The sequence below is a fragment of the Convolutriloba macropyga genome, chromosome 14, assembly GCF_964194025.1.
Source record: "Convolutriloba macropyga chromosome 14, txConMacr16.3, whole genome shotgun sequence".
Lineage (NCBI taxonomy): Eukaryota > Metazoa > Xenacoelomorpha > Acoela > Convolutidae > Convolutriloba > Convolutriloba macropyga.
In genome coordinates this window covers 27,410,909-27,437,941 of record NC_134481.1, presented here as the reverse complement: position 1 = coordinate 27,437,941, position 27,033 = coordinate 27,410,909, and the positions used below count along the sequence as shown (strand labels likewise).

The window sequence follows — 27,033 nt, the reverse complement described above, 5'->3', positions numbered from 1 at the left end:
TGTTAGGCAGAAATTTCTGCAATTGGAATCCTTCGAGCAATTACCGGACGACAGGCTGGAAAAAATGGGGTTGCCTATCGCAGTCATTTATGCCGTACGTAATAAGCTTAGTACGGGCACCGAATCACCTGCTGCGCCCTTGCAAACACCGAGAAAGCAAAAACCGGCCGTCAACTCAGCGGGAAGTACCCCGGTGCAGATTCGAACTCCGGTCATTACGCCTGAGTCAATTAATGTGCGTGAGCCGGCTTCGCTTGAAGACCTTAGAGCGCTCACAAGAGGTATCAAGCCAGAAATTGAGGGCCACAAAATGAAATTGGCGTCCACGGTGTGCAAGAAAGTGGTGGAGGTATTTTTCTTTTTGTGTTAACGACGTGTTCTTTCGTCTTTTTCAATACTGCTTCGGGATACCTTAAACCTCATAATTTTTTAGCTCCACGGCTGCAGGCCGAGCACAACAATCAAATGCTTCTATGCGCAAATGTGCGTGGACCTGTTGAGGGACAAAAGTATCCGTATGTTAGTGTCAATAAATAACATTGCTCATTTAAATGCGTGTGACCGTTTTTTTGCTTCTAGGGCCTATTTTTCCAGCCGTCGCATAAACTTGCAGATGGGATATCAGTTCCTCAATCAGGCATCTTCGAGCACAAATTACGTAACATGCGCATGAAAGAGAAAGAGAATTTACCGCCCTCCGATGAGTCTAACGATGACATAGGTAATAAACATGATTTCCTTTGGTTTTAGTTGAGAAATCTCTTACCCCAAACTTCTTGGTTTTTAGTTGTGATAGACAGCCAGCATAACGTTCGTAAGAGAAAGCGCGCATCGGTCAGTCGGGTAGTGAAAACTGCTGACCTTTCAGAACTAAAGAGACTTTTCTCGAGGACCGATCAGTCCAGTGAAAATATACGTGCTTCGACGTTTTGTCAGAGGAAAGAATTACTCCAGAACACAAGAGAGGCCGTCGATATCACTGAGTTCTGCTCGGTCATTGGACTGTCCTTTAATGATATGCTACACGTTGGTTAATTTTCTTTAAAAAAATAAGTGGAGAGAAGGTTCTTTTTGTTTTTTGCCTAGGTTGACCTTGAGTATAAACGCTGGACGAAAAACGATCTTGAGAAACCATTCGAAATCCTCTTCAAAGAAGAGCGAGAAAAAATTTTGTTCATGGCAGAGCAAGATGAGGAGCTTCCAGTTGAAGCTGAGGCCATCTTGCAAGGTATGAAAACGTTCATCCGATTCTTAGTCAGGGAAAGGCTGCTCCAAAGTTCCTGGTGTTTTTTTCTAGAAAACAATTCAACCGTCAAGGCATTACTTCTTCTGCCTCATCTTGTTCCCCAAAAGAGGAATGTTGGAAGCAGTCGTGTCAGTGACACGGAGTCGAGAAGCAGAATGAAGTTGAATTTTATCAGCCAAACAACTGTAAGATAATTCTAGTTCATTAAATATCGGTTAAAAGATCTAAAGAGTTTTGTTTAGGACCAGGACAATATTGATGAGTTTGCGGGTAAATGGAATCTTTGTAATGGAGCCATTGTGCAAAGCTCTATCAAGGTATTTTATACAATGTTCATCTTTTACCTTTTGACACTTAATTGATATAACCAAAATCCTTTGTAGGCTTACGTTGTTTGCGGACGCGAGTTAGCAGAGCTCCCGACATTGATTGATGCAGTTGAGTTGAGTCACAAGTACTTCACTTGTCTCAACCTCAAGTACCCAAATTCAATATCTGTTATCTGGTCATACTTGGACAAGTATGTTTGGAAGAAGCCAGTTCCCAAAACAGTACCCGCAATGTAGGATTTCAATAGAAAGCTCAACCTTGTTTGGGCCAAAAAACGCCAACTTGAAAATTGAAGGGCAATAATATTGACCTTCAAGTTAAATACTCTGAAACTGCTGTGCTTCATTGGGTGAATAAATAACCAGGCCCTGAAAAGTTTTTGTTAAAGTTAAAACGCTGGATTTGCTGAAAAGGACGCTCAAGTTTTTGCAAAGACTGAAGAAGAAAAACTATCACTCCTAAGCTTTAGTCTGTCTTATTTATTCTTTTCTCTCACTTATTAATTAAGACATCTTCTAAATTTGTAATAATCGTTGCGTTTTCTTTTGACAAGCTTATTTGAGATGTCTTTTACTTATGAATTCGACCTTTTAAATCAGTTTTTTTCCGTTCGCCATGATCTGTTCTCCTTCTCCTCCTAAACTGGTTGTAACACAGCTTCTGTTTTTCAGAGTAATGCAGATATTAGTAGCAGGGCCATAATAATGACCTGCAGATTTAGTGACGAGAACGTGCCAATGAAGATTGGAGATTGTCATTCTGCTACAGTTTCGATTGAGACAGAAACCTCAATTAAATGAATTTGACTTGATTTTTGGGGTGAACCATATTAAACCATATATGTCCTTATCAGTGAACAGACTTGTTTGAACTTACTTTTGTATTACGTGCTAGTTTTCAATTAGTTCATCTTGTTCATGAAAAAAGATTGATAAAATGTAGATTTCTTCTATGGTGACTTATTTGCTGCTCGTAGACAGGGCCATAATAATGACCTGCAAGTTTTTAAAACATTTTCCTCGCCATGCGTATCTTCTCAGGTTGACAGCAAATTTTCCTGGTTCGCTCTGTTTTAGAAGTTTTGATATCTCGAGTGAAACAATCGGGAAATTTTTGCTTTCTGCTCAAAACGGGCCATAATATTGACCTTTTAATTGAAAAGCAATTTCCCTTAAAATGCCGGAGGCCGAAATTACAGCCAGAGTTGAGTCAACTGTCCATAATTACAAACTACTGGCGTCAATTGACTTTCATCTGACTGAATCACTTATTGACAGAGATGGAGTAAGAAGTCACAAAGCTATTGCTGCAGAAAATGTGATCGATTTTTCCGACCAAGATAGCCTGTATCGTTTTCTTGAGGAGAGTTATACAACTTCCTTTCAATCTGTAGACTATAAACCATCTATCAATGAGTTCGTGAGTGATTCTGACCGCGGTTATTGTGGTTTCTCAGTAACTGCAAACAAAAACATAAAAAAAGGTGTAATTGTTTCTGGATTAGTAGGAGTTGTTGGAAATTTGTCGGAAGCTTTAGAATTTGAGTTTGACTTTTCAACATTTGTTTGCCAATACACTCATCAAAATCGAATAATGCTGGGACCAATCTCTTTTGTTAATCATTCTTGTCGCCCCAATGTTGCCTTCAAAATACACAAGTCAAAAATGGGAATAGTGCGTATGGTAACCCTTAGCGACGTGGCTCAAGGAGAAGAAATCTGCGTCAGTTACGATGCAAAATACTTTTTGCATGGGGATATCAACACATGCCAGTGTCCACATAGCGATCTCCACGCTGCAAAGAAAAGTCGCTCCACAAAAAACAGCAGTCGTCCATTGGATTCTAATTGTCAGCAGGTTTCATTCTCTCAGGAGAAACAACCACTAATGTCAGACCAAGTCCACATAGATGACGGGAATTCAAAGAATGGAGTTTTGCCGCTCATGGAGCAATCAGGTGCTCTCGTAGAGGACATTTCTGTCTCTCAAAATTCAAATGCATTGGCAAGGCAATCAACTGGGCGCCCACAACGTAGAATTGAGAACTACGAAACTTGTCCTTATCAGTGAACAGACTTGTTTGAACTTACTTTTGTATTACGTGCTAGTTTTCAATTAGTTCATCTTGTTCATGAAAAAAGATTGATAAAATGTAGATTTCTTCTATGGTGACTTATTTGCTGCTCGTAGACAGGGCCATAATAATGACCTGCAAGTTTTTAAAACATTTTCCTCGCCATGCGTATCTTCTCAGGTTGACAGCAAATTTTCCTGGTTCGCTCTGTTTTAGAAGTTTTGATATCTCGAGTGAAACAATCGGGAAATTTTTGCTTTCTGCTCAAAACGGGCCATAATATTGACCTTTTAATTGAAAAGCAATTTCCCTTAAAATGCCGGAGGCCGAAATTACAGCCAGAGTTGAGTCAACTGTCCATAATTACAAACTACTGGCGTCAATTGACTTTCGTCTGACTGAATCACTAATTGACAGAGATGGAGTAAGAAGTCACAAAGCTATTGCTGCAGAAAATGTGATCGATTTTTCCGACCAAGATAGCCTGTATCGTTTTCTTGAGGAGAGTTATACAACTTCCTTTCAATCTGTAGACTATAAACCATCTATCAATGAGTTCGTGAGTGATTCTGACCGCGGTTATTGTGGTTTCTCAGTAACTGCAAACAAAAACATAAAAAAAGGTGTAATTGTTTCTGGATTAGTAGGAGTTGTTGGAAATTTGTCGGAAGCTTTAGAATTTGAGTTTGACTTTTCAACATTTGTTTGCCAATACACTCATCAAAATCGAATAATGCTGGGACCAATCTCTTTTGTTAATCATTCTTGTCGCCCCAATGTTGCCTTCAAAATACACAAGTCAAAAATGGGAATAGTGCGTATGGTAACCCTTAGCGACGTGGCTCAAGGAGAAGAAATCTGCGTCAGTTACGGTGCAAAATACTTTTTGCATGGGGATATCAACACATGCCAGTGTCCACATAGCGATCTCCACGCTGCAAAGAAAAGTCGCTCCACAAAAAACAGCAGTCGTCCATTGGATTCTAATTGTCAGCAGGTTTCATTCTCTCAGGAGAAACAACCACTAATGTCAGACCAAGTCCACATAGATGACGGGAATTCAAAGAATCGAGTTTTGCCGCTCATGGAGCAATTAGGTGCTCTCGTAGAGGACATTTCTGTCTCTCAAAATTCAAATGCATTGGCAAGGCAATCAACTGGGCGCCCACAACGTAGAATTGAGAACTACGAAACTTTCTGGGGGAATGAACAAAGGCAGGAATTTTCCCTTAAATGTACAATTTGCGAAGAAAACATTGATGTGGCTGATATGATGTATCACATGAAGCTACATCATCGTTTCGAGGCGCAAATTCCCTGCCCTGTTTGTCAACACCTTTTTCGATTCTGTCAAAGCTTTGTGCGTCATTTTGACAAACATTTGCCAGATATTCAAAACAAACTGATGATTTCTCAATCGGATTTTGTTTCCAGTGCTGTTTGGGATTCACAAGCTCTGTCAATTGCGCCTTCTAGTCAAGAAAGTGTTTCTAGTGGGCTCCAAGATTCTCAACAAAGCTGGGAATCTTCTGACAGTGAAATTGATGCGGTGTTGGAACTTCAGAGTTCATCATTCCTCAATAAAAGACAGCCTTCGAATATAGCAGTACCTTCGGTATCAAAAAAAGGATCCTAAATGAAATAAAGAAAACACTAACGGAAAAACGGTCCACTCTGTGCAGACAAAATAATTGTATTGTAATCACTAAAAGTTTGCAGCAGTTTTTGATGCACCTTTCACTAGACCACAGTTTTGATAAAAACTTCTTCTGTTTTTTCTGTCCTCGTTTTTATTCCTCGCCTAAGTGCCTTCGGATACATATTGTCCGAAGTCATTCATCAGAAACAAAACAATCCGATGAGTTCTTGCAGGAGAACAAAAACTCGTTTCAGAGTCAGAAACTCCCAATGAGACAGTGGAAACTTTTGAAAAACACCTTAAAATCATCCAAAAAATTGCCCGAGGTGAAGCGGGTGATGAAGTTCTTTTACGTGTATTATCATCTTCCTCAGTAACTTTAAGCAACGCATTCAAGTTCCTTGATCAATTTGGGAGCTACTTCAACCTTTTGTTCGAGTCAATCTTTCAAATTATTGAAAATTCCCTAGCTGCTCCCTCTGAACTTTGCTCGGAAAATTTCGAGCTTCTATGTAGTGCTATTCACAACAGTAAATTTTGTACTATAAAAAATAGCAATGACCTCCAAAAATTTTTGCGGAAACAAAGCAACTATGTATCTGAAGAAGAAGTGGTTCTCGGCACGAGGCAGGAAACCAGACTCAAATTTGGCCGCCCAATGCAAGTCTGTGTAAAACAAGCCTGCTATTTTGTCCCCATTTCAAAAGTTTTGAAAAATATGCTCCTAAAAAATGACAAAGTGGTGGATCAGATTTTTAGTTACAACGAACTTTTGAGAAAAGTTACTGACCAAGGTCTTTTAATCGATATTCAGCAGGCCAAGTCGTTTGAAAACAATGGAACTCCATTTGAACTGCCTCAACCTGGAGGTGTGGAGATGACCCCTCTCTCATTTAAGCTGAGCCTACAATTGTACTCAGATGATTTCGAACCAGCTAACCCAATTGGGTCCCGCAGAACCATACACAAAGTTACTTGTTTTTTTTGGATTCTTAAAAATCTTCCTCCGTGGTTGACGCAGCAAGCGCGTGCAGTTAACGTTGCTGCGGTCTGTAACACCTTAGATTTGCAACGCTATGGTTACAAGATGATTCTTTCTAGAATCAGTAAAGATTTGGAGAGCTTAGAAGAACCATTCAATGTCGTAACTGATGAGGGTACGAAAATTACTATTACTGGAGCTCAATTCACTTTTGTAGCTGATAATGCTGAGTATCATTCGGCGCTAGGTTTTGTAAAGAGCTTCTCAAAATCGTTTTGCTGCGAAAGATGTCTGACAACTGTTGACGATTTCAATAAGCACTTTGACCATCGAAATGTTTGTTGCGCAGTTTCAAAAGTTTCAAGAAAAACGTTGAAAAGCTGAATTAAACCGCCAACCGTCAAAAGGTGTTCGAGCAAAGTGCCACCTAGAAACGAAGTACTTTAGTGCATACCGCGATTGGACAGCTGACATTCAACATGATTTATTTGAAGGTGGAACTCAATATACTTTGAAACTAGTGATTCACGACCTGATAGTCAGTCGCAAAGTTATCTCCATTGATATTCTTAATTATAGGCTGCAGTCTTTTGCCTACGGTCGAGAGATTGACGGCAAACCAACAGAAATTGACCTAAATAGGTAAGAAATTTTTTTTCTGATATTGTCAGATTATCTAATCGCTGTGACTCATTTATTTAAGTTCAGAGAAGAAAAGAACTAACAAATCAGCTTTTCCAATACACATTAGTACTTGCTCAAAAGATTTCTCATATTTTTTTACAGAACCTAAATTGGGGTGGTTGATTTATGCAGGCTCAAAGATTTGAAAGACCACAGTGTACGGGGCAAAACAGATCAAATCTTCACGCTCTACAGGTTCCTGCCTATTATTTTGTGCGACCTTATTCCACAACAAGATGAGCTCTGGCAATTTTTAATTCACTACTTTGATTTGGTCTCTCTACTTCTGTCCCCATCGTTCGTGGAAGCTGACCTAGTGATATTGTCATATGAAATTAGTAAGTAGCATTAATTGGTTTTGCTTCCGAACACTTCTACGCTTTCTGAGTCTTTTTGTGTATTTTTTCTTGCTTGCTTTAAAAGGGATGTTGTGTTTTTAACAGGAAAGCACCTGCAAAAATTCAGAAAGCTGTTTCCTCACCAACCAGTAATCTTCAAGCAGCATCGCCTAATCCATTACCCAACTGTTTTACAGCAATCCGGACCTTTCATCCACCAGTGTGTGCTAAAATATGAAAGAAAGCACCAGTTTTTTAAACGTCTCGCACATCAGGTGTGCAATTTTAAAAATATTTGCAAGACTATGGTCAACAGACACCAATTGGAGCAATATGTGCACTGGTCGTCGTCAGATGATTCTCTGGCGACTGAATTTGGTCCTGGAAAATTGGTTCCCTGTGAGATTATTTTCTCGAAAGAAAATGTGAAAATTCTTGCAGAAAATTTTAACCTGGTTGAAAACGTTGTATATGAATGCAAGAGAGCAAAAACATTGGGAATATGGTTTAAAATTTTTGATGTTATTATTATCAATTACAATCCTAGCACCAATATGCCAGTATTTTTGAAAATTGAAAAAATTTTGCGAGTGGCGAACCAATTGGTTTTCTTTGGATATACACTTGAAATATTCAAATATTCAAATACTTCCAGAAGTTATCTGACAACCGAAACCCCTGTAACCAAATTTGTTTCTTACAATTCTCTGTTCGACTATCACTGCTATTCCATACATCGATGCTTCGATCAGAAATGTATTTATGGTCATATCGTTTTGCGAAATAAACTCCTCTTCAATAACTTCGCGAGCTTGCTAACAAATGCATAAAAACTTCCAAACTTCCTGTAACGAGCTAATGTTCTAGAAACAATTTGTTTGTAGATGCTGTTGTAATGTTGTTTTGTCCAAAATTATTTTTTCCAAACAATTGTCTTGAAACTGAATTTTTTTCTATTGTTGTTGGTGTCTCTTGAATGTAAAAATCTCCAGGACGGCTTGTCTTTCTAATCACGCGCTTAAGTGTATGAGTGAAGATAAAAAAATTTGAAAAGCGTTTCAGATAATGCTAAACAACACAAAAATGAGCAAAACTGAATCACAATCGTCACTGTTGCTCATTGATGGTAAACTGACATATACAAAAGTATCAGGAAAAAAGGTAAGCTTACTCTTAAGGTGGATTCCATGATAGCTTCTTCTTTAGCCTAAACTCTTGTACCAGGCGTAAAGCTCAAAAACTACTGTAATTTGTGAATTTAGTCTCTAAAACTACAAGTAACTTTCAAGGGTATTTCGTTGATTGCTTTGGTTTTTCTTCTGTCCGTGTCTTGGCAGGGAAACTGGGCCATAATAATGATTAGTTGAGGCATACTGTTTGTAGTTTCTGGAGAGTTTTCTGCAGTTGGGCCATAATTTTGACCGACACGAGACATCTTATGCCACTATTTGTTTCTACTCCCTGTTCTACATTTGAAGCCATAGTATGCATTAAGAGTGACTGAAGTCACAGTTTTGGATGCTTTTGACTAGCCGTCTTTTTAATTCCAAATTTCACTAAACCTGTGACTCTCATTTATGTGTGCCCATAAGCTCTTCATTTAGGTTAGCTGCAATTCCCAGCATCTCTAGGCATTCAACTCCAAGTTTTTTTAATTCAATTTTGTTTGCTAAGGTATTAAAATCTGCATGAGACTGATAGTTCAATGATCAACTTTCCTAGGAGGTTGAATTCGAGACAACAGTAACGTAAAAATAGCACAACGTCATTTCTACAATTCAACCTTGTACAGATTTTTCTAAAATTACAAATAACTTTCAATGTTCATTGCTTCGACTTTCCTTCTTTCTGGTTTTTGGCATGAAAGCTGGGCCATAATACTGACCAGTTGAGGCATACTGTTTGTAACTTTCAGAGAAAATGTTTTTGCAGTTGGGAAAGTGATTTCGCAGTTGGACCATAATTATGACCAACATGAAACGTGTGCCATTATTTGTTTTTTCCCTGTTCTACAGCTGAAGCCATAGTATGTTTAAAGAGTGAATCACTGTCACAATTTTTGGTGCTTTGACTAACCGTCTTTTAAATTCCAATGCTCACTAAACCTCTGACTCGCGATAAATGAATGCCAATAAACTCCTCTTACAGATTAGCTACGAGATTGCCGAGCAACTCGAGGCATTCAATCCCAAGTTTTTTAGAGCAATTTTTTCTGCTAATGTTGCTAATGTGTTGAAATCAGCATCAGATTGATAGGTAAATGATCAATTTTCCTAGGAGGTTGCATTTGAGACTACAGTAACGTAATATTTGCGCGAAGTCATTTCTTCAATTCAATCTTGTACTGTACAGATTTTTCTAAAATTACAAATAACTTTCAATGTTCATTGCTTCGACTTTCCTTCTTTCTGGTTTTTGGCATGAAAGCTGGGCCATAATACTGACCAGTTGAGGCATACTGTTTGTAATTTTCAGAGAAAATGTTTTCGCAGTTGGGAAAGTGTTTTCGCAGTTGGGCCATAATTATGACCAACATGAAACGTGTGCCATTATTTGTTTTTTCCCTGTTCATGCAGTTGGGCCATGTTCATTGCTTTGACGTCTCTTCTTTCTGGGTTTTGGCATGAAAACTGGGCCATAATAATGACCAGTTGAGGCATTCTAGTTGTATTTTTCAGAGAAATTGTTTTCGCAGTTGGGCCATAATTATGACCAACATGAAACGTGTGCCATTATTTGTTTTTTCCCTGTTCATGCAGTTGGGCCATGTTCATTGCTTTGACGTCTCTTCTTTCTGGGTTTTGGCATGAAAACTGGGCCATAATAATGACCAGTTGAGGCATTCTAGTTGTATTTTTCAGAGAAATTGTTTTCGCAGTTGGGCCATAATTTTGACCAACCCGAGGCGTTTCGTGCCAATACTTGTTTCTACTTCCAGTTCTACAACTGAAGCCCTAATTTGTATTTAAACTGAACCACTGTCTCTCATTTCTAGTGATTTCTAAGCCAATTTGCGGTTGCTGAACCGAAAAAAAATATTACATGAGAAATCATGTGAAGTTGGCCAAAAAATCGTGTATTTTTACCCGATTTCTCGCGTAAAAAGAATCACACGATAAAAGGTCGATTTACACGAGAAATCGTGTAAGTTTACACGATTCTCTCGCGCTTAACCTCAGGGTTTTTCGTGTGATTTACACGGTTAATCATGTAATTTTCATGCAATTTTTCGTGTGTTTCAAACCGATGTTTCATGTGTTTTCACACGAAAAATCGTGTGGTTTTCACACGAAAATTTGGTTGAGAACACACGAGAAATCGTTTGAATTTTACATGATTTATCGTGTGAATCACACGAGAAATCCTGAGATTAACCCCGAGAGAATCGTGTAAATTTACATGATTTCTCGTGTAAATCGACCTTTTATCGTGTGATTCTTTTTTTACGCGAGAAATCGGGTAAAAATACACGATTTTTTGTTGAATTCACACGATAAATTTTTAGAGTGAAATATACAATGTTACAGCCCACGCCATTCCAGCCGGATGGGATACTACTATACAAGACAGGTGCTAAATAAATAAGCAAATTTTTCTATACTCTTAACAAGGACCTCGAGTTTCTAGACTCCCTGATAAAAGGATACTTAGATAAACAACTAGACAACTGGAAATAGGAACGATGAACGATTTGTTGATCCTAATTCAGTAACCAAAACCTAAAAATACTTATAGCACTATAAAAATATTGAGATTTATAACACCTAATATCTAACAACTAATACAATTCAGGTAAATCAGGTAAGTCGTTCACTGGAACCGCCCACCGCCAGGTTTCACGGGGCTGGTTCAAAGAATCGTGTCATCTGGGAGTAGTCACCTCAGTGGATGCTGGAATAGATATTTTTGTGGTTTTGGATGTTCAGGAAACTTCAAGCAGCAACGACCTACCACATGAACCTCAAACCAACTTACAACCAAAAAGAAAACGTTTATGTGGACAAAAATTCAAAAGGGTCAGAAAAAATAACGAAACCGAAAAAAATAAAGATGACGGCAGTACGAATATAATTGCAAATTCACTATTGATTATGGTAGCGTATTCTTGTTAAATGCAAACCAAAAATTGGAGAAAACAACTAAGAGAAAACAACTTATCCTGGAGAAAACAACTAAGACCATAAATAGATCAATTTAAACTAAATCGATAATATTTTAGGAGCTTCACAACTTTCCAAAGTTTAAGGTAATAAAGTGTTGTAAAAAATGATAATCTTTCAGCGAGATTGCAAACCATAAAATTTATGCTTTGGTTACTGATTTTAGAAACTTCCAATTGATTTTAACTTTAACCATCCAAATATTTACATAAACTTAATTAATCGGTTTCTTAAACAAGCCGTACGGCTCAAAATGTAAGAACACGTTCCTCGTCTCCCAAAAAACTGAAACGTAACAGAGTAAAGCCCCGTAAGCTGTTTTCCAACGACTGGCGAGTGGTTGGTTTTCTCTGCTGATACCTACTGTTTTGAGAGGCTATCTTTGGTTTAATTGAATGAGCGACCTTGGAGCGCGGTGCAGCGAACAGAAAAAACTCAAGAGATTCGAGCGCGTTGTTTACTGGTCGAGACTTCCAGTCGTTACCTGTTGATCCGTTTTTGAAAAAAAACAAATGCATCAGACACAAAATTGGTCAAGCTTTAAATTGCAAAAATAATTTATTTCTGAGAAATTTCCAAACTTTTTGCTATAGAAAATCATGATCAATAAAGTTTAAATAGTGAGAGTTTTACTTTAATCGGCCCAGACTAAAAATTAAACAATAGTAGGAAACGTTGCAGTGGTAGGATACCCTACCAGCTATTCCTAGATGTCACGGTTGCAGCATCTTACCTTTCTCGTACTGCATCCACCAAAATTGTTTATTTTGGCCCTTGTTTTATTGCTTCTAGAAATTTTTGGCACGTTATTAAACAAGACAAACTTTGAGGAAGAAACAAAATTGTTCAAACGACTTTAAGAAGTTGATAAGCGTGTTTGGCACGTTCAATTTGGTCTGGATTTTGTTTTTCTTTTCAAAAAAAACATGTGTAATTTTTTTTAACTTTTTTTAAAACTTAGGCGTTAATTTAGGTTTTCAGCAATCAATTTCCATTATAGCCTACGTTTTATTTACAAATGTTTTTTCAGTAACAATTCTCTTCTCTCGCAATCATGTCCATTTTTGTGTCTGAAAATTTGATTTAATGCTGTTTCTTCAACACATATAAGGTACGACCAAAAAACAGTAACTGAAAAATTGCATAAGAAAACTTCATTTCAAATAATTGCACAAAACTACATTTATTGAAATCTTGAAATTGGTATCTGAACTAATACCTCAAACACATTTTATTGCAAAAGTTCCAAAAGTAATAGCAAATGCTTTATTTCTGTGACATACTTGTAAACACGCGCGGAGCTTTTGATACAAGAATTGATGACTACTAAGCTCAAAAACATTGAAAATTATCATTAAATTGGCTTCAATCCAAAAGGTAAACATTGATCAGTGCTAGCCATTCTTCGAAGCGCAAATGCAAGGTTTTTGACGTTATCGGATGGCACCCACCGAAACTGTTATTTTGGCCCAAGATCACCGTTCTGTTGCTTCTAGAATTCTTTGGAGCTTTGCCAAAAAATAGACATTGAAGTAAAAAATTATTCGAATAATTTAAAGTTGTTGATAGGCCTGTTTGGCCTGCTCACGGAGGTCTGAACTGTGGTTTCTTTCTGATGTGACGTTTTTTTTATTTTAGACGTTAACTTGGATTGTCAACTACGCTTTTCTCACTATTCCCTACATTTTATTTCAAAGTGCTGTATTTTGAATGGCACTGCATCCCTGGTAAGTACAACTTTATTGCGTGTGAAATTTTAATTATAAGCTTTTTCTTAGACACAATTAAAGCTTGACCCCACGATGATTGGTTGATGTTGGGGAGGGCTAAATTGGAGGGGGTTTGAAGTAGAGAGGGTCGTCAAACTCAGGGAGCCCAAAAATAGTTCTGATTAATCCCATACTTCAAGTCCATTGATTCGAAAGGCTTTGTGGGAACTTAATACCCAGCGTGCGTTACCTGTGTAACCCGGTTTTTGAGGACAAAATGTCAAAAAGGTCAAAACGTCAAAAAGGTCAGACAAAGAATTGGTCAAACCAATTTGTTTGACTGCATTACAGCTGATTTTTACAGCCACTACTAGTAAAATGAAAACTCCAAAATTATTGTTGTGGAGTGAAAAAGCACTAGTATCAGACGCATATCAACTTGAAATAAATTGAATGTAATTACTAAGCTTCACAACATTACCAATTTTTAATATAGGGCAAATTGCTCTCAATCAACTTGCCAGCTGTTGGCTTTGTCGGTAGCTAGGTAAGGCTTAGGGATGTCAGTTTTAACTTAATTGATAGGCTTGGGTTGAAGGCTGTGGGGGCAGAGGGAAGCTCATGGGGGAGGTGTGTTGAGCGCGCTGCGTTACTAGTGGAACGATGTGGGGTTGTGGGGTGGGGATTGTGAGGGTGTGGGGAAGGGGGCGTGAAGTGGGGGAGGTGTGTGAAACTCTAGTGCCCCTCACGCAATGAAATTATATCTACAAATGCTACGTTGAATTGCATACGTAAGAGTCTAGTTAGCCGAATAGCTCAGAAGGAACTGGAAGCCCGCCAGGAGTCAAAAGAACCAGATGAAAAAGCAGTCAACCAGAAAATTGCATAAAAAGGACCGCAGCACTATTAATTGCTAAACACAATGCTCTTTTAAAGCAATTAAAAATCTTGAGATTCGGTTCTTAAAGATATTTTAAAAACAGTCTCATTCACGATTTCTGGAAGTTGATAGTCGGTTTTGGAAAGTTCAACGTGGTCTGGAGTGTGGCTTAATTCAAAAATGTTCTTTATTGCGTGGCAGCGCTCCTTTTTGGTGATTATGACCTTCTTTTGTGCCCGAAACTTTCAATGTTATGTCAGAAAAATGTGAAATGCATCTAAAATTTGGCTGAATGATTTTAACTTTTTAGAAAAACATGATGTTTGGCTAAATGTACGCCTCAGCCTGCGAAATGAAATCTCCAACGGAGAAAATGAAACATCCCGGATCGAGGTTTTTTGGTGTAATTTTCTAGGAAATGCTTTGAATGCGTTGAATTTTTGTAGGAAATGCGTGATTGCTGTGAATGCGTCGAAAAAAATATTTCACCGATTTTCACCGAATTTTTTACAAAAATTCACCGCGAAGTTCACCGCATTTCTTACAAACTTTACCACATCGACTTTTGCGGCAAATTAATAAAATTTCCCCAATCAGAATTGTGATTGATCTTCATTCTTCCCGAGTCAATTCATTTGGTTACATAACAATTTACCCAATTCCATTTTAGCTAATGCCATGGTACCCTAAGCCATTTTACCCAACCTCCATTTTATCCAATTCATTTACCGTTGTAGGTATATTGCAGTCTAAGATCATGCGAAGAAGCGAATGTTTAGCCCCCGATCATAGACAATTTAGCATTGAATGAAAATTTACCTGAAAACTCAGTTTTCAACTACGTTAGCTGGATTTTTTCTATTTTATTAGTGACGCCCCAGCAGATATACCTCTGAAAGCTTTTTCTGAGAAGTTGAACAGCGCACTTTTATGTGCTTTAATGAACATATTGCAAAAATATTTTGCAATTCGTCATGCAGCGCTGACCATTGACACGCTTCAGCTTCTCGCGGGACTTGATACAATTGCACCAGCCTGCCTCTGTGTTTTTACGCATGTTTTGAGCAAATTATTTTTTAACCTTGACATCCCATCTTTGAACGCCGAAACTGTGGAAACTATTTCTGTACATCATACATTTAGCCATTACCCACTCAGGCAGCACAACTTCGCACATTACAAATAGATCACTTCACCTTGAATTTTACCAGTAGTTCCCATTTGCTTTACATTACAAACAGCAATTGTTGAAGTCAACAGCAATGTTCAAAAAGAGAAATCATCAATTAAAAACGGGGTAAATTCTCCAATAGAAAGTTCAAGTCATGAACGAAGTGGCTTTGTGCTTAAGAACATAGCGGGAAGAACTCCGGAACCTACTCGAATTAGAAAAGTGACCATCCTACTGATCTAATGCACATTCTACATAATTACACTAAGCAATTTGAACCAACAGGAAATATCATGAGAAAACTAACTTTCAATAATTGATAACATTCTGATCATTTCAGTTGCAACTACGAAATAGGATTGATAGAAGACCCTGTAATAGAGGTAGATTTGCAACAGAATATTTACAATTGGCTCACAGCAAATAACAGATGCTAATCGCAATTTCTGAACCTTTAATCTGCAGAAATGTCAATGACATTTTATTGTACATCAGTCATCCGCTCAATAATTGAAGGAGTATTAAACAACAATTTAGCGAAAAAGCAAAATTATTTAAGCGAAAAAGTCCCTGTTCAGCTTTCAAAATTTTTCCCAACCCTTATTCGGCACAAAAATTAACCTCATTCTATCATCCAAAACTTAGGTGCGAATTATCAAAAGACTATTGAAAACTGCACAGAGAAAGAACCTAAAAAATTGTGTTATTTATTTTAGTGAAAAGCACCATGTCTAGTCAAGATTCACCTCATAGTAGCAACACCTATCGAATAACTCTGAACTAAGAAGTTACCGAGAAAAAACGTGATCAGCGAGAGGCGTAACTATAAACACGCAAAAAAATAAACCGCAAGAATACAAAATTTACTAAAGAGCTTAAAACAGGCAAAAAAGTAAAAGTAGGCAAACTGAGTCATAAAAAGTAATGTTTGCTTCAGATAGTCAAAATTACCGCCAAACACACAACAACTAGTTCAGACAATTTTGTTAAACACTGGAGTTAAAAGTGGAGAAAAACCTGAATATGCCACACGTCAAAATTTTTGCTCGCTTATCAAAAATGTTGTTAGACCTACTTTTCCCGCTTTCTCTCTCAAAAAAACCATATGAACAGTAAACCACTCTCTTTTTTCTCTGTTTTTCGATTCATTCAGCCATTTGACCTATAAAATTAGTTCTCACATAAGGCATGGAATCTTACATCGTGTTTCAAATCCACTCCAAAATTTATCGATCAAAAAATGAATACATAAACTGATTAGCAATCATGGCTGAAAACGATTAAACAGTTACCCTTCTGTATAAAAAATGAAAAACAATTTGACGACAATTTAATGTACTTCAAGAAATCGTCAAAACAATAAATTAAATATAAAATTTTTGAAATTGTTTTTAAGGAACAAAGTCTCATCAAACAAGTTAAACGGCAAAAATTAAAACAGTTTTCAACAAATCAAATATAAACCACTGGTTGGATCAAGAAAGACATTTGCAACTAACTAAAACCAATAACAAACAGAAAACAAAGAAAAATTGTACAAAATTAGTAAAAAACGCATTAGTATGTGCGCAATACAAAATAAATTCTTTAAAACAATGGTTCAATGCAAAAATTGACAAAAGAAGGTTGCCGTATACACTGGTTTTTCAAAAGCATTAAAAAATCCATTAAAAAAGAATTCAGGAGAAAAATCCAAATAAAAATTTCAAAAATGAGAAAAACTTTACACATTTTGTGCCGGTTTTGCACCTGAAACGAATTATAAAGATATGAAAAACTTTGTGATATTTAGTTCAAAAAAGCTGCTCATTAATGCAGCATCGATAAGTTTTAGCTCTACATACAGCCGAATTAATAATAAATAACAATCGAGCCAAATGGACGCAGAACGTCTAAAAACGGCAATCGATGTGCCGTTTTCTTGAAAACATTATTCAAGCTCAAAAACTCATTCACTGAACGCAGCGCTTGACCAATCGATTTTTCTCCCTTAGCAAAAACCTGTTCACCAGACAGCTTTCCTCACTTTTGATTTTAGGTCAAATTCCGCATAGACAAAAATACTTCCTGTAAAAAGTTTAGAAAGACGGAAGGATTCCGGAATCGACACGCGTCATATCCTACGCAAAAAAACTGGCGTTTCAAATAGCTACTATCTCCTCGCAGAAGGCATCAGTGCAGAGAAAACAACATTTTGAAGTCAAAAATCCAAAAAAATATTGCCAAGAAAATAACATGAAATATCAAGAAAATTCAAACTAATTTCCATGTAGTACAAAGGACACATACAAACAAAAACCGTTGTGTCACGCAACGAAAATAATTTATCCGACCACGAATTATCAACCAAGCCTTGATGAGCTTACAAACATCTCTAATTTAAAAAAAGAACTTCTCTAATTTACAGAAGGAGAAATGAAAAATAATTGTGTAACTTTTTTTGAAAAACTGCATGGGAAGAGACAATTTTTTGTGTTAAACTGAGCATACAGGTATGAGGCTTGAATTCAATTACCAATAAATTCAGTAAAACAATATGATGGTCCAAAAAACGCAAAAAACAGCAAAATTGTCAAAAACCTTTAAATTAATCAATAGAGAGAAAAATGAAACAGAATATAATTCAAAGTAAATTAATCTTTGAACAAAAGCTAAGACCCCATTATTGTATAATATAATTATCAGACAAAATGTTTAAACGGCATTTCAAACAAATTCTCAGTATTGTAATGTCAAAACGAATCTTTTGCAATAGAAGGCTAAAAGGCTAAAATCAGTATTTCAACATTTGATAAAAGCAGAGATGATGAGAAATATACAAGTCAGGAAAATGAGAGCCTGATACATGCTAGAATGTAATGAATAAGGACAAAAACAAACCCTCATGAAAAAACAAAGAATAAGTCTTGATTTTTGACAGTTAAATTCAAATTTAACAAAATGACGTTGGAAAACAAGATTACCTTACCTTATTTAGGTTAAATTTTTATACTTATCCTCCAGTACAGAATAAAATTTAGAAACATAGTTCAAAGAGTGGAAGCAAAGTTATTTTGCAATGAAATTGTCCACAAATTTATCAAAATTGCACGTATGAAAGAAATTAGCGGAATTTCAATTATTGAACGCCACAATGTCATTCAATTAATATTAAAAAAACAATCCCTGAAATTGAACAGAAAGACTTTCTGGTACATAAATTCAAAGACAAACAAAAAAAGTGAGAAAAATTAGCCTAAAAACTGCCAAAGTCTTGCAAGCATGTGTTTAATTCCATAAATAAAAAAACATCACGCTAAAGAGAGGCATTTGATAAATGAAATATCAAGGTAAAATAAAAATTGCACCAACTTCTGAAAACTTTGTTTTTGGATCCAAAAATGAAAAACATATTTAAAAAAAGCGAAAACTGAATTGGGAATTTTGTGCTCAATTAGAATTTAAAACGCATTTTTATTATTCCAGAAAAACACTGCTAATAATTTCAGAAGTTTACAATTTAATACAACTTCTACTAAATATTAATTTTGCAGAAAAACTAATTTAACATAACCGACTAACGTTGGGCCAAATGCTTTCAAACGACCGGCGAGCGGCAGGCTTCGTCACTACCTAGCCGCTGTTTAGTGAGGCTAGCTTTGGCTTGAAAGGGCGTAACGTTAGGCTAATAGACAATGACATTACGCCACATAACAGCCGCTGATGTGCGGCATCAACAAAAGAGTTAAGGCGAGAGAGCAAGAGGGGGAGAGAGAGAGAGAGAGAGAGAGTGTGTGCGAGAGATGAAACGTGAGCGAGAAAGTGAAAGAAAGAAAACCCAACCAACACAAACACACAGACATAAACAGGTACAAACACACACACATACACAGAGAAAGAAAGCTAGACATATTCTCCATGATGAGATTCGGCTCGGTAACTTCTAGTTTTCTAGCCTTGTTAGTAATTAAATGATAGAAAAAAACTGAGAGTGCAAAACTCAAAGAAGAAAAGTCCCAATTTCGCAATAAAAATGTTGAAAACCATTTTCTGTTTTTGGAGACCTGTCATGTGACCCATCTGAAAAACTTGAAAAACTTTGTGGGCCAGTAATGATCGTTAAATTCAGGAAAGGACAAAAATATTCAAAAATTTTGAAAACATAATCTTGCCAAAATTCGAGATATTAATACCTTCAGACCGCTTTCATTCTCTGAAGAGACTATCCAGTATCCCTATTTTAAACCTTATTTAATTTCACTGGCTCATAAAGCTATTTAAAAATAGAACATGATGATCATTTTTCAAACAATTAAAAACAATTAAATTTTGTCATAAAATGCCAAATATTGTCATTACTATAATGAAAACCATTCCATTAACACAAAATACTTTGTAGTAGCTTGCTACCAAACCTCGGGGAAGGTTCCTGGACACCTGGTATACAAAAAATCTAAAAAGTTCAAAAAATATTCCAAAACCTTGAAAAATTTGCAAAATTTTTGACATTGACTGAATTTGTGACTTTTAAGTCTTTAAAAACAATCCATTACATCTAAAAACTCTGCAGTAACCTATTATCATTCCCTAGAGGCGGTTTTTGTCTCTTCAGGCAGGAAAAACAAAAACATTAAATTACTTTATTTAGCTTAAAATTTTATAGCCATCCTCCAGTATGGAATAATATTTAGAAACAAAGTTCAAAGAGTGGCAACAAATTATTTTGCTGTAAAACTGTGAAAAAATTTGTCATTATTGCACTTTGGAAACAAATTTGCCAAATTTCAAATATTGAATGCAACAATGCCATTCATTTATTAGTAAAAGAAAAAAACAATCCCAGACATTGCACAAATAGATTTTCAAGTAAATAAATCCAACAACAAACAAAAAAGTGAGAATTATTGGCCAATAATGTTGGCCAGTAATGATCGTTACACTCAGGAAAGGACAAAAAGTTTCAAAAATTTTAAAAACAATCTCAAAATTTAACATAATCTTGATACAATTTGTGATATAATAATAACTTAAAACCGCTTCCATTGTCTCGAGAGACTATCCCGTATCCCTATTTTAAGCCTTAACTAGTTTCAGCGGTTCAAAAAAATGTTGAAATCGCTTGAAATTGTGATTTTTAAATCTTGAAAAACATTCCATTAGATCTAGAAACTGTGCAGTAACCTATTATCAATCCCTAGGGGCAGTTTTGGTCTCGTGAGGCTGGAGAAACAAAAAAATATGACAATTTCAAAAAACTTGAAAAATTGCATTTTGTAATGCTAAATTTTGTGATGCTAAACTTTTAAAACAATTCATTACACCTAAAAACTGTACAGTAACCCAATATCAAACCCTAGATGAGGTTCCTCATCTCTTGAGGCTGGCTAAACCTAAAATTGTCAAAAATAGTCAAAAAGTTAAAAGTTTTTATAAAAAGTCGACCGAGTTCGTAATATTAAAAACTTGAAAACTATTTCACGACCAATAATTTTTTAACCTATCATCGAACCAATAAGAGGTCTGCTGGCTCTTTGGGCTAGAAAAAATTAGATAATGACATCAAATGTTGAAATATTTGAAGAAATTATGAAAAAAAATGGAAAACTTGTGAAGAAGTGTTTAAAACCATTCCATTACCACCAACAACTATGAAGCAACCTATTATCAAACTTTTAAGGAGCTTCTCTGACCTCTAAGGCTGAAAAACCCTGAATAATAAAAATAAATTTAAATTGAAAAAAAAGTTGCAATTTTTGTAAAAGAAGCTAAAAACGTGATGTTAAAATCTTAAAAAACTTTTCAAAACATCTAAAAATAATATAGTAACTTATTATCAGACCCAAGAGAAAACTTTTTGTCTCTTGGGGCTGGAAAATTCAAAATAATGACAAAACTGTTGATATGTTAAAAGGTTGAAACCACTCTATTACCAGTATTAAATCATTCCATTAAATCTAAATACTATGCAACAGCTTACTGCCAAACCTCGGAGAAGAGACCCTGGTATACGAAATAACTGAAAAAAAGTTCAAAAAAATTCAAAAAATTGAAAAAGTTGCAAAAGTTTTTGCATCTTCTTGAATTCATGATTTTTAAGTCTTTAAAAACAATTCATTACATCTAAAAACTCAGTAACCCATTATCAAATCCGAGAGTGCTTCCTCCTATTGGTTAAGTGCGTAAGCAACACAAAACTGCCGGTCATTAGTCGCCAGACCTTTCAGGTTGGCATAGATCAAGAAGGATGACTCCCGCTCGGGGGCGTTGGAAGAGCCGCAATGTAGGGAACCTCCATACGGGTTAGATGTACTTCGGGAATTAAGGCCTCTAGTCCCTGTTTCCCAATCGAGCAGTTCTTGGTGTACAACCATCTGTGTTTGGTCGAGCAATGGTTCTGAGCACTTTTGATGAGTTTGTATGTCCCTTCACATAGCTGGAACTGAAATTCCGCCTCATCGTTTTGTCTCACTGTGTTCCCACTCAGTTCAATGCTTTGCAGTTCTGTTGTTGTCTCTTCTGTGACATTATCATTGTCCACTATAATAAACTGAGGTTGTGCGTTTTTCATGTTGTCAAGCCACCATCTGATCTGTTTGTACGTCATTTTACAGCCCGTAGCTGGACATTCTATTGGCACACTTGTCGGTTTACTTGCTTGGAAAGGCTTCATGTCCAATCCATCGCCACTTTTAGAGTGTTCATTCCTCAGATGCCTTAGCAATTCTTTTCCTGTTGCAAAGTGCCTTTGCACAATTTCCTCTCGCATGCAACCATTTGTTCTCTTGTGCCCACTGATTTCACATGAGTATTTACTTTCAAAGAATACTCTATCTTTGACGGATTTCTTATCCATTCTTCTATGTCACTTACAAATAGCCGCTCTATGTCTAGTTTGAGCGCACCCATCCTGTCGTTGGAATACATCTTCCTCCTTTACGTTATGAACTCTTCAACATGCAGTTTCTTGTGACTCAGCCAAAATTTACTGCGAGTTTTTCTTGATATCTCTTAGAGGGACTTTCAGTGCAAGAGTTTCAGATCTAAGTTTTCTTGCTGCATGTCCTAAGGACAATACGACGGGCTTTGTTAACAACAGTGCCCATTTTGTCGATGTCCTTCTCTCGCGTTATGGCTGTTTCCAGCCCATGCAGCAGTACTGGGTTGACACACATTTCAATTAGCCGACATTTGATTCTCATTGTGAGAGTAGAGCTGACTAGCGCAAGTCTCAACTTTACAATAGTTTTTCTAGCTTTAGTGCCGTTACTTCTCACAGCAGCCTCTATGTCAGATTGGCCATTTAGTATCAAACCCAGATACTTCAAGTCAGTGAATTCTTTGAATCTTTTACCCTGGAGGGTGACATTGCACGCTTTCTTCATGTTCAATGTCAGTATTTCTGTCTTTGGAAATAAAATTTCCATGCAGGCTTTTTCCACCTGCAGGCTGAGTTTATTCACTTTGCTCTACGCCAGCTGATCACTTTTTGCCAGTTTAATTACTTCATCTGCGTAAGCAAGATGATCATTTTCGGCCAGATTCTTTTTGCAGACAATATCAAATATTGGACAAAATATTCGTGGACCGATGACACATCCTTGTTTGACTCCTCTTTCTAGATTGAACTTGTTCTTTGAGTATAGTTCCCCGTGAGATTTCTCGTGTATCTGCCATTTCAAGCTTCTGAGGGGATTTTCAACTGCTAAAGCCTTCAGAGATCCCATCATGGCTACTGTATCAACCGAGTCAAAAGCTTTGACAAGGTCCATGAAGACTATCACTAGCTCTTCTCTAGATTCTCTAGAGTTTTGAATGATCTCTCAAAACCCAGGTTGCATGCAGAGTGCTTCGTCCTTTTCTGAATCCAAACTTGTCCAGTTTGTGATCTGTTCTTCGTTGAACTCTGCTTTTTATAATTTTGCATTCAAGCTTTCCTTCGGTTTCAAGCATGAAAAGGACCGATAGCTGTTCGGGTCTGTCTTCAGCATTTTCTTGAACAATAATGATTTTTGCGTCCTTGTACTCCTGACGCCCCCTCGTTCTTTCTGTTCAGATGCGTCGATACACTTTTGTGAGAAGGGGAGTGAACTCTTTCCAGGTGCTTTCCCAGATTTCAGGGTCCCTAAGGTTGTTCTAACTCCAGTCTCATCGGGCTCTCTACAGAAATCTTCAGAATTCTTTAGTTCATTTGAGAGGACATCTAGCACCGTGGCATTTTGTGTCAGTCGTTGCTCTAACAGCTTTTGATAATGTCCTTGAAACTGACTGTTGCTGGGGCCCCTCATTTTCTTGTTACGCTCAAACCAGATTACCCTGTAAATTCGTAACATCTCTTTCCAGATTTTTTTTCATTGGCTGTTTTAGTTTCATTATCATCAAGTTGCTTTTCAGAATTTTAAGGTTTTTTTTCGGCTGCTCTTTTTTACGTTCAGAGGTGATTCTTTTCACTTCTCGGCTCAATTTATCTCATTCGAACGTTTCTGCTCTCAGATCTTTTCGAAAGCTACAGCTTATTTGCTGCCTTTCTCTTTTGAAGTGTTTGCACTTCGCTCTGCTAGCAGCCCACCAGTCAGTTTTTATCAACAGAGTCTCTTCTGCGATTTCATGATGGTTGATTACATCAGTTAACACATCACAGCGTTAATTTTTTTAAGATTTAAAATCTTAGTTTAGAGAGAATGTTTAAGCTTTTATAGCTCTGGAGCTGAACCTATGATAGAGTAGCATTTGCACATCATTCAGCAGCTCTTGCGCTTTCGCAGATGTCCTTGGATTCTTGTTGGCCACTTCTCAATGCATACTATCAGCATTGCATGTTGGGAGTCTAGACTATCCTTTCAAGAACTTCTCGTGTCTCTTACTCTGAGATTTTTTGCTGCCAACAACTTCGTCAGTGCATAATTTTTCAGAGACAGCTCTCTTACTCTCGGATGTCTCCATTTGCACTTCCGCACTTTAGATTTCAAGAAGAAAGTGTTCTAGACTCTCAACTTGTGTTCAGTGACAAATTCAGCAAGGAGCAAACCATTCCACCTACTCTCTTCACTTGCTGCTGCCTTCCCGATCTGTCGTGGCAGATGGTCGTTCAGATCTAGCGGATCTAGGACAATCGCTGCATTAAGGTCTCCCAAAATCAACATCTTTTCATAATAGATCTGGTCTGGATTCCGGGTGCTTTCCGCCAATTCCTTTAAGTATGCTACATACTCTATCTCATCAGCATTTTTAGTCGGGGCATAGGCAACGCCTATTTTCAATCTTGCACCCGCTGTTTCAATGAATGCTTTTGCATTTCTTTCAGAAACTGGTATGAGTTTAACCATATTCACCAGTGTTGTGTCGTAGATAACACCGACACCAGTTGATGTTTGCTCGGCATCATATGTTACACCACTGTTGTTCAGTGTGTAGTCACCATATGTGTTTTCATCACAACACCGTAGTTGTGTCTCATTTACCGCGAAAAGTCTTATTAGTTGCTTTTGCATAGTTTCATTGAGCACGGAGACAACTCGCTTGTTGCAAAGTGACTTGCAATTCCACTTACCTATTTTCATAATGTCAAGTGGTGAAGGCCCTGCTTTCCTCTTCCGATAGTCACGGTGGCCGTGAGAACTGGCTAATGTTCTCGGGTCGCTCCCTTTTGCAGTAAAGATAATAATAGTGAAAATTTCCGTTTTTAGCGAGCGGTTGTTCGTCAGTAGCTAGCCACAAGAGGGGGGAGAAGGGGAGGGGGAAATTGCTTAAAAATGGCCAACAGGACTAATATAATTGGTACAATCTTTATTTGAGAGCAATTATTAAGCAAAATAACTGGGCCAATTGGACGAAAAAACGGCTTAAAATGGTTTTCTATATGGGGCATTCTGCCGAAAAACACTTTTCATAGTCGAACAGTCATTCACTGATCGAAGCGCATGATCAAAAAACTTTCCTCACTCAGAAATAGATAGTTCAAACGGAAATTTTACTTTTCAGCTTTTAGGTCAAAACGCCCTCTAAAAGAATGGTTCTTCAGGTACAAAAACCTCAAGACAACCAATCCTCCTCTTCGAGCCGCAATATGACCGATAGAAATTCGACACTCCTCTTTCTGTTGTTAAAACCGGTAGAATCTCAATATTAGTCCTCGAGTCGTAAAAACACGCACACTTTTACAGTAATTGCTTCTCATCGAGAGCAATTAATAATTTTCATTACTTACAAGGATGGTAAGTTCGTTTTCAAGTACCTCGCCCTGGTTGCCCTCTGGAACAACTTCATTTTACCAAATAGCTTCGTATTGCCCATTTGGCCTTGGATTGATTCGGTGCTGCCGTTTCGTTCCTGCTGCTTTTGTCGATATTTAGAACCAAACACGAGCACTTGCAAGCCGCTTATAAGGTCCTGCATAAAAATCTGACCAAGCTGTTTCCACCGATTCCTGATTGGAACCGCAGAAATTTTCGGATCTATAATAGAATTCAAAAATATTTTCGAGATAAATCCACTGAACTCAAATTTGCGGTTTAGCTAATTGTGCAAAACGAAAGAATTAAGACACGGAAAAAATTTAACCCATGTGAATACAAAGCATATTCTGCAAGGATTAAACTTTACCAGTAGTGTAATGTCTCCAGACTGCAAGTAGACTCGAAGCATGTCAAGGCGTTAGTAGAAAGTTTTTGTTTACCTTGTTTACGTTGTTGTTTACGTCGTTTACATTGTTTACGTTTTTTTAGCAAATCGAAAAGTCAAGATTGTGATACTTTTCAGGTTATAGTACTTTCACATTGGTTTTCAAGTGGAAGGTGCTTATATCTTGGTAGAGCCCCCTTTGATGCGAAATGATTTTTACTGTATCATTTTTACTTGAATACTTTATTATCTCCATCAAAGAAATAAATTTTTTCTTTCTTTCGTGAAAAACGTTTGAAAAAGCTGAAAGGTCAAAAATCAAATATAAAATATATGGATAAGGTGGAAAAAAGTCGAGTAAACATTGACGTGCAAATGCACATACTGTAATATAATTATCCAGTAATACAGTCTGTCCCATAAAGTTGAAATAAACGAACGTTTCAAAAGCCACTGGACAGATTTCAAAGGTCAAAGCTCAAATTCAAAACATGCAGCAAAAATTGATGAATAGAAGCTTAATGGAGAGAAAGTTGACATTCAAATGACCAATTTGATGCTCAATTGCCTGTTTTGACGTTTTCGAACGTTCGCTTATTTCAACTTTATGGGACAGACTCTATTTCAACTTTATTTCCCACACTATATATAATCTGTCCAATAAAGTTGAAATAATCGGACGTTGGAAAACCTCAAAAAACGTACGATTGAGCATCAACTTGGTCATTCCAATGTCAGCGCTTTTTTCATCAATCTTCATTTTATCTTTTTTTTCTACATGTTTGAAATTTGAACTTCGTCCTTTGAAATCTCTCCAGTGGCTTTTGGGACGTTCGCTTATTTCAACTTTATGTGACACGCTAAACTAAATCCATTAAAGTTGCAACGAATGCTACCGTTGGAAAAGCTCGGGGAATGCAAATCGGCAGTGTTCTTTCAGATATCTGCTTGTTTTAAATTTGAACTTTGACCTTGAAACGTTCGATAGCATTGCAACTTTAGGACTCTTAGTATATAGCGTGTCCCATAAAGTTGTAATAAGGGAAAGTTTCAAAACATTGTCCGCATCGCTGTTTTGCATGCTCAATTGCATGTTTTGGGGTTTTCGGTCATTTCAACTTTATGGCACAGACCATAAAAAAATTTGAAGCATTAAATTGAAATACTCGAACGTTCGAAAACAACCAAATCATGCAATTGAGCATGAAAGTGGTCATTTAAAAG

The 27,033-nt window shown here is 37.0% G+C and overlaps 1 protein-coding gene across 2 annotated transcripts in view; it reads right to left on the bottom strand.

The window, feature by feature from the left end:
• Positions 1–27,033, bottom strand: part of LOC142353553 (uncharacterized) — a 74,413-nt gene that overhangs the window by 40,482 nt on the left and 6,898 nt on the right. Inside the window, exons 1-2 of one of the 2 annotated variants that reach the window (XM_075405819.1) lie at positions 25,865–25,973; positions 25,397–25,643 (exon numbers count right to left, since the gene is read on the bottom strand). In XM_075405819.1, the coding sequence (XP_075261934.1) occupies positions 25,397–25,584 (188 nt within the window). In that variant the 5' untranslated portion in view covers positions 25,585–25,643; positions 25,865–25,973. Of the gene's footprint in view, positions 1–25,396; positions 25,644–25,864; positions 25,974–27,033 lie in introns of those variants that run through there. The other variant, XM_075405818.1, reaches the window with a different exon arrangement.